Consider the following 12,762-nt stretch of genomic DNA (forward strand, 5'->3'; position numbering starts at 1 on the left):
CATTATGCGCAAACAGGGGAGTTGTGGTTTTATATTTTTAGTGGTATATTTTGCCCTGTCTATAGTGCCTCACAAATAAATATTTTAATCAGGCCAGGTAACCCAGCGGAGTATATCTGCCGAGATGTTGTTAACTCAATTGTATTTGTAATTAAACGTTTTATTAATAATTGTAAATCCCAAGGGACTTCTGTTCCTGGCTACATGCTTGCTCAAATCCCAATATCTGGGAAGGAGGGAAAATCTTTATCAGTAAATGACTTCATACATGGATCAAAATACAGTCGAGACTGGCCAAGATTCGATGCATCTATAGGCAATTGCACCCAAATTGATTGAATGATCAATTGTGCCCATGTTGATCCATTGATTGACTTGGGAAAATCCAGCCTATGAGATTTTTAACATATGATTACTTAATTCCTAGCAGGTGTCCAGAGCAGCATTTCTCAAACTTTTTTCAGCCTTTGACAGTATGCAAAAGCTAGAGGCACCCCAGGTGACTTATACTTTTTTTCAGGACAAGCAGGACCCTGTTTTGGTGGTGTACACCTCTTGATTTGTTTATGAAATGAAACCTGACCCACATAACAAAACAAAAAAAAAAAAAAAAAAAAACTTTAGCTGTATGTAAAGTATCTCATAAAAGTGAGTACACTGTCACATTTTTGTAAATATTTTACTATATCTTTTCATGTGACAACACTGAAGAAATTTCACTTTGCTACAATGTAAAGTAGTGAGTGTACAGCTTGTGTAAAAGTGTAAATTTGCTGTCACCGCAAAATAACTGGCAACAAAAGTGAGTACACCCCTAAGTGAAAATGTTCAAATTGGGCCCAAAGTGTCAATATTTTGTGTGGCCACCATTATTTTCCAGCACGGCCTTAACCCTCTTGGGCATGGAGTTCACCAGAGCTTCACAGGTTGCCACTGGAGTCCTCTTCCACTCCTCCATGATGACATCACGAAGCTGGTGGATGTTAGAGACCTTGCGCTCCTCCACCTTCTGTTTGAGAATGCCCCACAATGAATAATAGGGTTTAGGTCTTTAGACATGCTTGGCCAGTCCATCATCTTTATCCTCAGCTTCTTTAGCAAGGCAGTAGTTGTCTTGGAGGAGTGTTTGGGGTCGTTATGTTGGAATACTGCTCTGCGGCCCAGTCTCCTTAGAGAGGTGATCACGCTCGGCTTCAGTATGTCACAGTACATGTTAGCATTTGTGGTTCCCCCAATGAGCTATAGCTCCCCATTGCCGGCAGTACTCATGCAGCCCCAGACCATGACACTCCCAGCACCATGCTTGACTATAGGAAAGACACTTGTCTTAGTACTCCTCACCTGGTTGCTGTCACACATGCTTGACACCATCTGAACCAAATAAGTTTATCTTGGTCTCATAAGATCACAGGACATGATTCCAGTAATCCATGTCCTTAGTCTGCATGTCTTCAGCAAACTGTTTGCAGGCTCTTGTGCATCATCACTCTTAGAAGAGGCTTCCTTCTGGGATGACAGCCATGCAGACCAATTTGATGCAGTATGTGGTGTATGGTCTGAGCACTGACAGGCTGATCCCCCACCCCTTCAACCTCTGCATAAACTGTTGGCAGCACTCATATGTCTATTTCCCAAAGACAACCTCTGGATATGACACTGAGCATGTGCACTCAACTTCTTTGGTCGGCCATGACGAGGTCCGTTTTGCGTGTAACCTGTCCTGTTAAACCGCTGTATGGTCTTGGTCAGCATGCTGCAGCTCAGTTTCAGGGTCTTGGCAATCTTCTTATAGCCTAGGCCAGTGACAGTGAACCTTTTTGAGCCTGAGTGCCCAAACAGCGACACAAAACCAACTTATTTATTTCAAAGTGCCAACGGAATTAAACCTACCAGCAACTCTGTACAGATCATCCCTCTGAATGAGCCCTAAGGGACCAAAAACACATGATTCTGCCCAGAAAAAAACTTTTGTGGCTTTTCAAAGAAATGCGTTATGCTCAGAATGCAGGGATCAGGAGTGCGTTGGCTCAGAATGCAGGGATCAGGAGTGTGTTACGCTCAGAATGCAGGGATGCATTTGCTGAGCACTGGTAAGGATGCATTTGCTGGGCTTTGGTAAGGATGCATTTCCTGAGCATTGGTAGGAATGCATTTTCTGGGCATTGGGTATACCCAGCTATATATTCCATGGTTATATGGTTAATGCATGATTGTTTGGGTATGTGGATGCATAACGGCGCCAAGATGTTTTGGTTTTAGACAACATTGCCTTTTTAGATGGTTGTAGGTGGAGGAGCATCTTTTTGTATTTGACCTGTCTTTATTAATACATTTTTGTCATGAAGTTTCCATCATTTTTGTTTTCTATTTTTTTGATTGCTATATTCCCTGTGGCTCTATTTTGCGGCATCTTGACTGTTCCCTCTCCCTGGCACAGTCCTTCTCCCTTGTATGCAGCTTTTTGGCCACTGAGCCCACTTGCTTTGGATAGCAAGTGGGTGAGCTCTCAGTAATATTTGTATTCCACAGTATGGTTCCCAGTTTTCAATTTTTTGTCCATATAAACATCTCACCCGTCTCCAGTGTCTCCCAATATGGCAGCTCATTCCCGCCCACACGTCACCACTGATCGATCGTAGCCACGTGGGAGCTGTGCCCTATCAGGTATGCCCACCCCAGACATGTCACCACTGGCCCCAGAGATTTGTGGGAGATGTAGTTTGATGGGGGTGCGGTGTGGACAAGACAGTTTGTATGAATGGTTTTCCACCCGCACATAACCCCTGGCCCCAGAGCCATGTGGGAGCTACTTTTCCTCAGTCACGCCCACCTCAGACATGTCACCATTGGCCCTAGAGACCTGTGGGAGATGTAATTCGATGGGAGGTGTGGACGAAACACCTTGTATGAATGGCCAGTCAGTGTGCCTTTCTCTTTTCTTCCTGGCGTGTCCACAGAGCGGGCTCGGCATGCCGGCTGTGGCACGCATGCTACAGGTCCGCCATCACTGGCTTAGGCCATCTTTATGTAGAGCAACAATTATTTTTTTCAGATCCTCAGAGTTCTTTGCCATGAGGTGCTATGTTGAACTTCCAGTGACCAATATGAGATAGTGAGAGCGATAACACCAAATTTACACACCTGCTCCCCATTCACACCTGACATCTTACAACATTAACATGTCACATGGAAGGGAAAATGGCTAATTGGGCCCAATTTGGACATTTTCACTTAGGGGTGTACTCACTTTTTTACATTGTAGCAAAGTGTAATTTCTTCAGTGAAAAGATATAATAAAATATTTACAAAAATATGACAGTGTACTCACTTTTGTGAGATACTGTATTTATGCCATTACCATGACAATCTCCTTGAAGGGCCAAGAAAAAAAAATGGCATTTTGCCCAATTTATCCTACTTAAATAAACACACTGAAATGAAAGGGTCTATTTATAAGAAAAAAAGTTTGATGGATTAATGTCACAAACTTTCACCCAGCCGTCACAAATTCTAAATCTAAATCACACGGACACTAACACCAACACTGGCACTAACCTATGTTTTTTTTTTCCCCCCATCAAATAGTTTTATTTATTTTTTTACAAAGACTTCTCCTCTAGTGAGGAGAAAACAATAAAATGGGGAGGAGCAGTACAGGGGCAGGTTCTAATTTTAGTGATCACTGGGATTGTTACTCTTAGACCAGGAGCTGTCATGACAGCTTAGTCTCCATGCTTGGGCATGTGTGGCACCACAGAATAAAGCCCACATTTGTGACACCACACTGTCATCAAAGATAACAGCATGTTAGCTCAATTTTTACCATGACAAATCACAATACCTTTTTTATTATGGGTCATGAGACGGGGTTGCCATTGCTGGCCTTCTAAACTTGCTACTTGACTGGCTGCTATGTTAATCAATTGGTTTCAGTACTCTCAGTCACTGACCTATCGCATAATTTGGGTGTGTAACTCAACATCCTGAACCCAGAAGTTCAGCATGACAGCTTGGACACAATTATTTAAAGAAAGAGAATTCAGCAATGGCAGTGTCCATGTTTTTTTCAGGAAGAATTTTCTTCAAATGTTGAGTAAAGTCTTAAAGAATAGATAGAAGAGATCTCAAATATTCAGACAATAATATCCATTTCATCCCAGTGTTATATAATGTCATAAAGGCTCTTCTTCTCAGTGTTTCATATGAATCTCATTTCTCATTGTTGGAGAAATTTTTTTTTTTTTTTTGCTCTGTTGTGTTAAAGAAGGTGATATTGTTGACCGTCTGGTGCTTAACATTGGCACAACTGTTGCGCTAGCATTTATTAAGCACCAGCTAATTGCTGTACTGCTCAGATGGTTTACAACGTTAGTACATGCTGGGTGGTCGCAAATAGCAGTCTTGGCTGCTTCCCACTTGCCAAATGTGCTTGTATAGGCTGGGCCTCTGTGATACATGTGACAGATTTTTATGTATGAAAGTTACGAGTCTCGTCTCCCTTTATTTAGCTATTTGCCATCTATCTATCCATACTACACTTGGGAATACAAGCTCACTGACAGTTTAGGAGTGCAAAGATAACCATTGATCAAGTTTAAAATCCAGAATTCACCTGAAAATGTCAAGGTACAACTGAACGGGTACATCTCAACGGCTCCAGGCTCTAAAATATGAACTAAGGACAATTCACTGAAAAGTAATGTCTATGCTATAGGTGGAACATGCTGGTATGACTTAGCAACCCGTTTCTTTAATCTCCCCAGGAAAGTATTTGACATTGTACCCATCAACTTTGGGGCCTCGGTAAAACAGGTGTCTCTTCTTCCTGTTCTGTTACTCTAGTATATCAATCAAACATTTACAGGAGACTGTGGGACCCTTTTATAACTTCTGTGACAGATGTGTAGACCTGCAAACTCCTCTGAGAAAAAGAAGAAACTATTAGGTGGTTTAAAGCTGCCAACAGCATTTTTTTTAAATATAGTGAAAATAAGTTAAAACTTTTGTTGAGTTTTTACATTTGCCTGTGTTCCTCCCAGATAGCAAGCAATTGAGCTGCAAGTTTGAAAATGACTTGCTAAGCTATTGCTATGCTTGCCAGGCTTCACAAGTTTGTTGCACAATTGGAGCAAGTCCGCATTGCATGACTCCAGATCAACTTTCTGCACAAACATTCTGCAAGTCTGCTGCAAGTTCTGGTTCAGCTATGTTGTGCAATAGTCATCCCACCACAGGGGGCACTGTGGCCTGTAGAACTCTTGCTGTAGACTCACCTTCTGCAACTCTGCTCTTGCTAGAGACTTACCATGCAAATTTGCTACAAATTGGAAATGTGTCAACAAGAACTTGTTCTGCAAGTGTACAACTTGCCAGTGAAAATGTGCAGCAAGTTAACAAGACTTACAATTCAAGCCTGCCACAAATTTGTGGCAAGTTATCCTTGCTATCTTGGTTACTGGGAAGACTCCTTACTTCCTGTTACAGCGACATTCTATCCCATCCTGAAACACATGATGGTAGATTTACTAAAGGAAAATAGACTGTGCACTTTGCAGTTGCTCCAGAACTTTGTAAATGAGGTAAAGCTTCACTTTACAAAGAATACCCAATCACGTGCAAGGAAAATAAAAAAAATTGCTTTTTTTGCTTGCACATGACTGGATGATGGATGTCAGCAGAGCTTCTGCTCCATTAGTAAGCTCTGTAGCAACTGAAGCAAAGTTCACAGTCTATTTGCCTTAAGTAAATAAACCCCATTGTGTCACAAGGACAGAAAGAGAGGGGAAATCTTTTCAGATTTCATTGCAGAATGTTTGGAATGAAATCTTTTCTTGAACTGGCCATATATGGATAGAAATTTAGCCAGTTCCTGCTGAATTTCGATCCACGTATAGATGCTACAGTTCATGGGAAGACAATCTATCAATTAAATTTTCATAAACGGGCTTGTTGGTATATTTTCACTTGATCAGCACTACAGTCAATTGGCTGCAGTGATGATCAGTGTATTCTGATGGTGGTGGAGTCCCACTGTCAGAATACAGTAACACAGTGGGGAGGACTTCCCCAGCCACCTCAAATGTGTGGGTAGGGAAATCGGTTCAGTAATGTGTGGCCAGCTTAAGGAGACAATAAGAAAAAAAAAACTAAAAGAATAAGAGGAAGCCTTGTATTCCATTCATAAAAATACAAAGCTTCTTGTGAAAAGCTAAGTAGCACCCAGCCTGACCTGATTTTATTGCGAGAAAAGGACAAGAAGTTTCCATACAGCTTGCCAGAACATAGTCCTGTATACTGTATGTAACATATGCTACGTACAGTTTATACAGCGCTGACAATGGCCACATATACTGTATTAGTAAAGGAAATTGTTTGTTTAGGCCAGCTTGGTCTAAACAAACTTTTTAAAGTAAATTAGTTAAGCAGGGCACAAGGGAACCAAAAATTGGCTGGTTCAGCAGAAGCCGGTCGACTTTCGGTCCATGTGTACCGCTGTCTGTTCAACAGAAGCTGGTCTAATGACCGCCTTCTGTTGAATGGTCATGGTTGAAAACAGCATTTGATCAGTCTAATCTGGGTGGGGGGAGTCTGATCTGTTTCAGAACACAATAGCGTGGCAGTGTGTTTTTCCTTAACCTGCTGATATTGTGTATATCCAGCTTTAGTCTTTAAAGAGGAAGTAAACCCTGATGAGTTTACTTCCTCTTTTTTTCCCTGCAAAGGTAAAGCATAATGGACTACTATGCATCGCATAGTAGCCCATTATGTGTCACTTACCTGACAAAGGAGCCAGCGAAGTCGCGCTGTCCCCTGTAGTCCGCCGCATCCATCTTGCTGGTGGCGTCTCGCAGCTCCGCCGCTGTCATTCGGCGAAGCCGCGATGACGTCACTCCTGCGCATGTGCACGGGAGTCGACAAATGCGGCAGCTCCATTTTTGGAACTGCCGCGTTCAGTGCGCCTGCGCGCCTCTGTCTACGGCACATGCGCCGTAGACAGCGGTGCCCGTTTTCAGGCAAATATCTCCTAAACCATATAGGTTTAGGAGATATTGCTTGGACCTACAGGTAAGCCTTAATCTAGGCTTACCTGTAGGTCAAAGTGGTTTGTAAGGGTTTACAACCACTTTAAAGTGGTAGTAAAATTGATGACTTGTACCTACAGGTAATATGGCTAATATGGGGGACAATATGGCTTACCTGTAGGTCCTTGATTAAATTGCAGTGCCCTTAGGTGGCAATAAGGCACCAATAGTATAAATGTGCTACATCCTAGATAATCTGAGATCATGGAAATTGGAATAAGGCACATATAAAAAATAATATATTTTATTGATCAACATTAAAATTCATAGCATCATACAAAAACCATAACATCATAAAAAATAAGTAGGACTCGGTGTGATTCCCTTGGAGGTTATAATAGCTGTGGGTACACATTTGTAGTGGCTGGTGACATCACTGGTGCATATACACTGCACTCTGAATGGATGGCACACTGGAATATGCTGTCCATTGAGAGCGACGTGTTGCGACCATGTCTCCTGTGCACATGTGTGAGATGACATCATTGCAGCCCAACCAAACAGCCAGGGGGAGCGAACCCGGAAGGAAGACCGGGTGAAGATAGAAGCGCCGACAGCGCTGCATATTAACACTTAAACTGCTGGGGGCAATTTTTTTTTTTTTTTTTTAAGGACTTCACTACCACTTTAACAACCAAAATGGAGCACACAAGAGAAATTCATTGTTGGGGTTTATACATACACTTTCATTTTTCTCTGTTTCAGTGATCGCCCGAAGGAAAAGCGCAACTCAAGAGTAGAATATATTCGACCATATGGAGTCACTGTCATTTTGGAGAGCTGATATTTTAAATTTGTGTAATAGGATACTGAGAATGGAATGAGATGGATGCTTAGTATAACAAAAAGGCTTTTCCCTACCTATAAATGACATTCAATGTTTGTTCTAGGTAAATAAAAAGTATCTTTTCTCACAGGGGTTTTGCTACTGTAGAAAACAGCTGGAGCATAAATGCTAATCTCTTCTGAGATAAGACATCTGCCCTAATGTGAATTAAACAATGTCCTCCAAGAACAATAGATGACAAAGAGAGTCCATGTACTGCAGACAGTTTATTTTGAAGCTGCTTGAATAAAGCATCCACGTAATATTCACTGCAATGACGTACCCAGGAAGAGACAAAAACTGTATGCAAGATAAATCTTACTGCTGGATTGTATTTGACAAGAACAGATATAAACAGTGGCATGCTGACACATGTTCAAACCTTTACATTAACCTGCTAAGATAATAGAGTTTTCTTTTGAATATGTGTGCTGGTTAATGCAAACCCAAATGAGATGGCAGAAGCACAGCAACCAAGCTGACATTTTTATGGTTTAGTTAGTGTGCTTTCTCTAAAGAAGGGGCCCTTCCCTGCACCACGGCAAAACATTTCAAAGAAAAAAAATGTAAGTATTAATAGACACACACATACTGGTACCTACCTACCATTCTCATCTGTTTTCTTGTATTCCTTGCTTGGCACCTCTATTCTCACCCTAAAAAGTGCATTACTGATGTTTCCAGTGATTTAGTTGCCCGCCATGCTTTATGCAGTTTGCTTTTTTTTAAAACATCCTGCTTACTACATTTTAGCAATGCTACAGCAAGAAAAAGCACACCATGTACTATGCATGTGTTTTGTTTATGTCTGCAGCTTAAAAAGCAAAAAAAGGAGAAAGGCTGGTGCCATGGAAGTCGACTAAAACATTGTTTTATTATTGCAAGTGAACAACAATCAAAAAGAAAGCCAACGTGTTTTTGAGCATCAGGCCTTAATTGAGCCATGATTAAGGCCTGATGGCCAAAATGCAGTAATAAAACTATAAAGAATAATAATAATAATAAAAACTATAAAATAATATTTTTTTTTATAAACAATAATAAAACTAAAAAATAAATAAAAAGCCTCCCTCCTGAAATCTCCTAAATTCTGCACAGGGCTGTAGCTTCTATTCAGTTCAGTGAAAGGTCTACCTGTAACTTACTGACAGGCCTTTACTTAGATAATCTGTCACTTTACCCAAACTAATCCACTCACTAATACTCATAGTTGGACAGTTGGCATTGGGAAGCACTTGGCCTCTTCCCAGGCTGCAGTGCTTAGACCTAAGCAGCCAACTGCCAGATCAAAACACTGGCATCTGATGAGGAGGACAACATAGAGCAGATGATAAACACCAGGACAACCAAGTGGAGGACGGTTAGTAAGAGACTCTTGTTTTGCTCATTCCAGGAAGTGTAAGGGTCCCTGCATTTTAGAGCTATGCAGAATTTAGAAGATTTTGGAAGAGAGGCAGCGGGGGAGATTTAATAAAACGAGTGCACACAGAATCTGGGGCAGCTATGCATATTAACCAAATAGTGTCTAGGTTTCATGGTCAAAGCTTAATTGGACAAGCTGAAGTTAGAAGCTGATGTGATGGATGTGAAATACATTACTATTTGCTTGTCAGCCCCATTAGAATTTATCGAATGCCCCGTACACACGAGCGGAATTTCCGTAGGAAAAATCTTGGATGGTTTTTCCGACGGAATTCTGCTCAAGCTTGGCTTGCATACACACAGTCACACAAAAGTTCTCTGAACTTTCGACCATCAACGGTGACGTACAACACTACGACAAGCCAAGAAAATGAAGTTCAATGCTTCCGAGAATGCGTAGGAATTTTGCGCGTCGGAATTGCTACAGACGATCAGAATTTCCGATTGGAACTTTTTCCGTCGTAAACATAGAGAACCTGCTCTCAATCTTTTGCTGGCGGAAATTCCGCCAGCAAAAGTCCGATGGAGCATACAAATGGTCAGAATTTATGACCAAAAGCTCACATCGGACTTTTGCTGGCGGAATTTACGTTCGTGTGTACGGGGCATAATACTTAAATGTATTAACTGATGATAAAGGAAGAATAGAGACCAGACAGCAATATAAGAGAACTGAGATGAAGTCAGAGAAAGATAATTAGCAAAATAAGGGTATGATAAAGAAAGACATACATTTCTGCTAAAGATTATTATTGAGAAAAAGGAAGATCCAGCTATAGAAAAGCAACAGAATGATCTAGATCAGTGATGGCAAACCTTGGCACCCCAGATATTTTGGAACTACATTTTCCATGATGCTCATGCACTCGGCAGTGTAGTTGAGTATCATGGGAAATGTAGTTCCAAAACATCTGGGGTACCAAGGTTCGCCATCACTGATATAGATAGAAAAACATGGTATTTCCCTTTAAACTGTAAAATGAGCGTGCAAAGTAAATAAATCCAAAATAGTTTTTAAATAAAGGTTTTATAATAATTAATAATAATTAGGTATTAAACAACTCTGATGGGATTGACATGCAAATAGTAAAATATGGGGCAACAGAAAATATGATCTGTTACTAAAGTTTTGGAAATGGGGACAAAAAACTGGAATGGATTTTTAAGCCCAAAAGTATACCTTACACTTTCTCATGTGTTCCTTTAAATCTGGTCGTCCAATGCAAATGATGCCGAATTTGTGTTCTCATTTAGAACCCTTTCTGGTATGCTTTAGTGTTTATTTTTACACAATAAAATTAGTTTACTGTAAACCACCTGCTTTTTTGCCGTGTCTCCTGTAATTGGGATTTTCTGTACATATCCTTTCATTTTCCCTGTACACCAATAGCTGAGTAATTATAAGACAAATGTGTACCCCCACGTTAATTATGTTTTAAGTGGCATCAAGAGTGCAAAGTGAAATATTTTACCAATTGTGCACACTTCTCTTCTGCTCCTTTACGCTCCTTCTTTTCATTTTTCTTTCGAAAAATTTCTTGCAACTGAAAAGAAAAGATTTTTGTATAAATGTCTGCACGCTCCTACGTCAAAACCACTCACACATTTAGATCATATACAAAGTATATCTGTATTTCTACAGAGATTGCAACATTTGTACAAATATGTGCTACATTTCAAAGTGAAACTTTAAGAGTAACTCCACTTTTGTTGAGAAAAAAACATTCCCCTCTGGGTGATTAATATATATCACAGGTATTTTAACACCCTTTGTTGCAGACTGTTATTCTGAAAAAAAAGGTTTATTTGTCTGTGTCCATGTGCAAAGTGAATTTGTATGGGAGTGGTTTTAGAATTAACAATCAGCTGATGCCCTTTAATGAGGCAAGTGACAGGGTCTGCATCCCTTTAAGACATGATTTCCTTTTGGGAGTATCTTACCAAAAATGTAATTTGCAGGGGATGCTGAAAATTGGATTTGTATCTTAGTGGAGACTTCTGGGAAAATCAGTGACTCAAGCAAAAAATGACATATCTGGGGGGCGTTCTGTATACCATCTGTGTACAGAACACCTCCAGGTTGCCATATTTCATTGCATTTTATAGAAAATAAGAGAGGGAATGGGAGAGGTCATTTTTAATAACATTTAAATATAATATGACTTGTTTCACAATTATATATTTAATTTTCAATAACATTTAATTACAATATGACTTGTTTCACAATTATATATTTAATTTTCAATAACATTTAATTACAATATGACTTGTTTCACAAATTATATTTAACTTTAACTTTTTTTTTTTTTACCACAAAAGTGGTAAAACTGCAAATATTATTGCTGCTTCCTACTCCTATCGATCTCACTTTGTTCTAAAGAGAACTAGTTTGGCCATGGTAATGAGGTAACTCAAGTCTTTTAGAATAAGTGCCACATGAAAAGTTCTGTTGGAACTATATAGAAATTCTAATATGCACTGTTCTATGAAATACCATACCCCTCGCATCTCCTTGGTTGTCAAAAGTCCGTGTAGTACAAAAATTTTTTTTTTTAAATTAACTCATACTCCCAAAGTGGAAATAAAAGGGTATATTTCAATAGGGACATAGTTTAGAACAATTTAACATACTGTCTCAAACTGTTTTACATCAAAAACTCTGGGAGGTGCCATATTCCAAATGCATGTAATTTGACCTCAGGTTCTGTGCACACTGTAAAGAGGGATAAAATGAGCCAAAGACTGGGATAGGTAGTTAGAGATTCTGGGAAGACCAGACTACTATTACAAAGCACTTCTGAGAAATATCTATCTTATAGGGCTGCCACTGAAGTTCAAGTAAAAAAAAAAAAGAGAGAAAAAAAAAAAATTATATATATATATATATATATATATATATATATATATCTATATATATATATATATATATATATATATATATATATATATATATATATATATATATAATAAAAAACTGTTATGCGGCCAACTTCTTAACAATCACACAACTTTTTATTACCGACACAAATTAAAATCAAGGCATGCCTATCAAAAACAAAAAGCATCCCTCAAGATGATTCTTCAAGTGGAAGATGCATGAATATATCCTAAACTATATATATATGTGTCAACTTACTTTGAAAGGACAAAAAGAAGTAATAGGATAAGTGTACATGCATATTTATAGTTTAGGATGTATTCATACATTTCTCAACTGATCATCTTGTGGGATGTTTTGTTTTTAATCAAGCAGTGGCGGCTGGTGTTTTTTTTTGGGGAGGGGCGGCAAACAACCCCCCCCGAGCATCACTAGCACAACTGGCAGTGCATGACACTAACACCCCCCTCCACCACCCACTGTCCTTACCGTAGATGCGGGCAGTCGGAGCTGCTGTGGACATCTTCCAGTGTGGTGGCCTCCGGTGTTCTCTC

General features: G+C 39.7%; 1 protein-coding gene across 6 annotated transcripts in view; it reads right to left on the reverse strand.

Annotated features, from left to right (window-relative positions):
- Positions 1-12,762, reverse strand: part of MICU3 (mitochondrial calcium uptake 3) — a 278,268-nt gene that overhangs the window by 85,135 nt on the left and 180,371 nt on the right. For all 6 annotated transcript variants that reach the window (XM_077477416.1, XM_077477411.1, XM_077477414.1 and 3 more), the window contains exon 7: positions 10,803-10,874. In XM_077477416.1, coding sequence (XP_077333542.1) covers positions 10,803-10,874 — 72 coding nt within the window. The remainder of the gene's footprint in view (positions 1-10,802; positions 10,875-12,762) is intronic.

This window comes from Lithobates pipiens, unplaced genomic scaffold, assembly GCF_037356315.1.
Source record: "Lithobates pipiens isolate NorthernLeopardFrog02 unplaced genomic scaffold, aLitPip1_a1.2 Scaffold_13, whole genome shotgun sequence".
Lineage (NCBI taxonomy): Eukaryota > Metazoa > Chordata > Amphibia > Anura > Ranidae > Lithobates > Lithobates pipiens.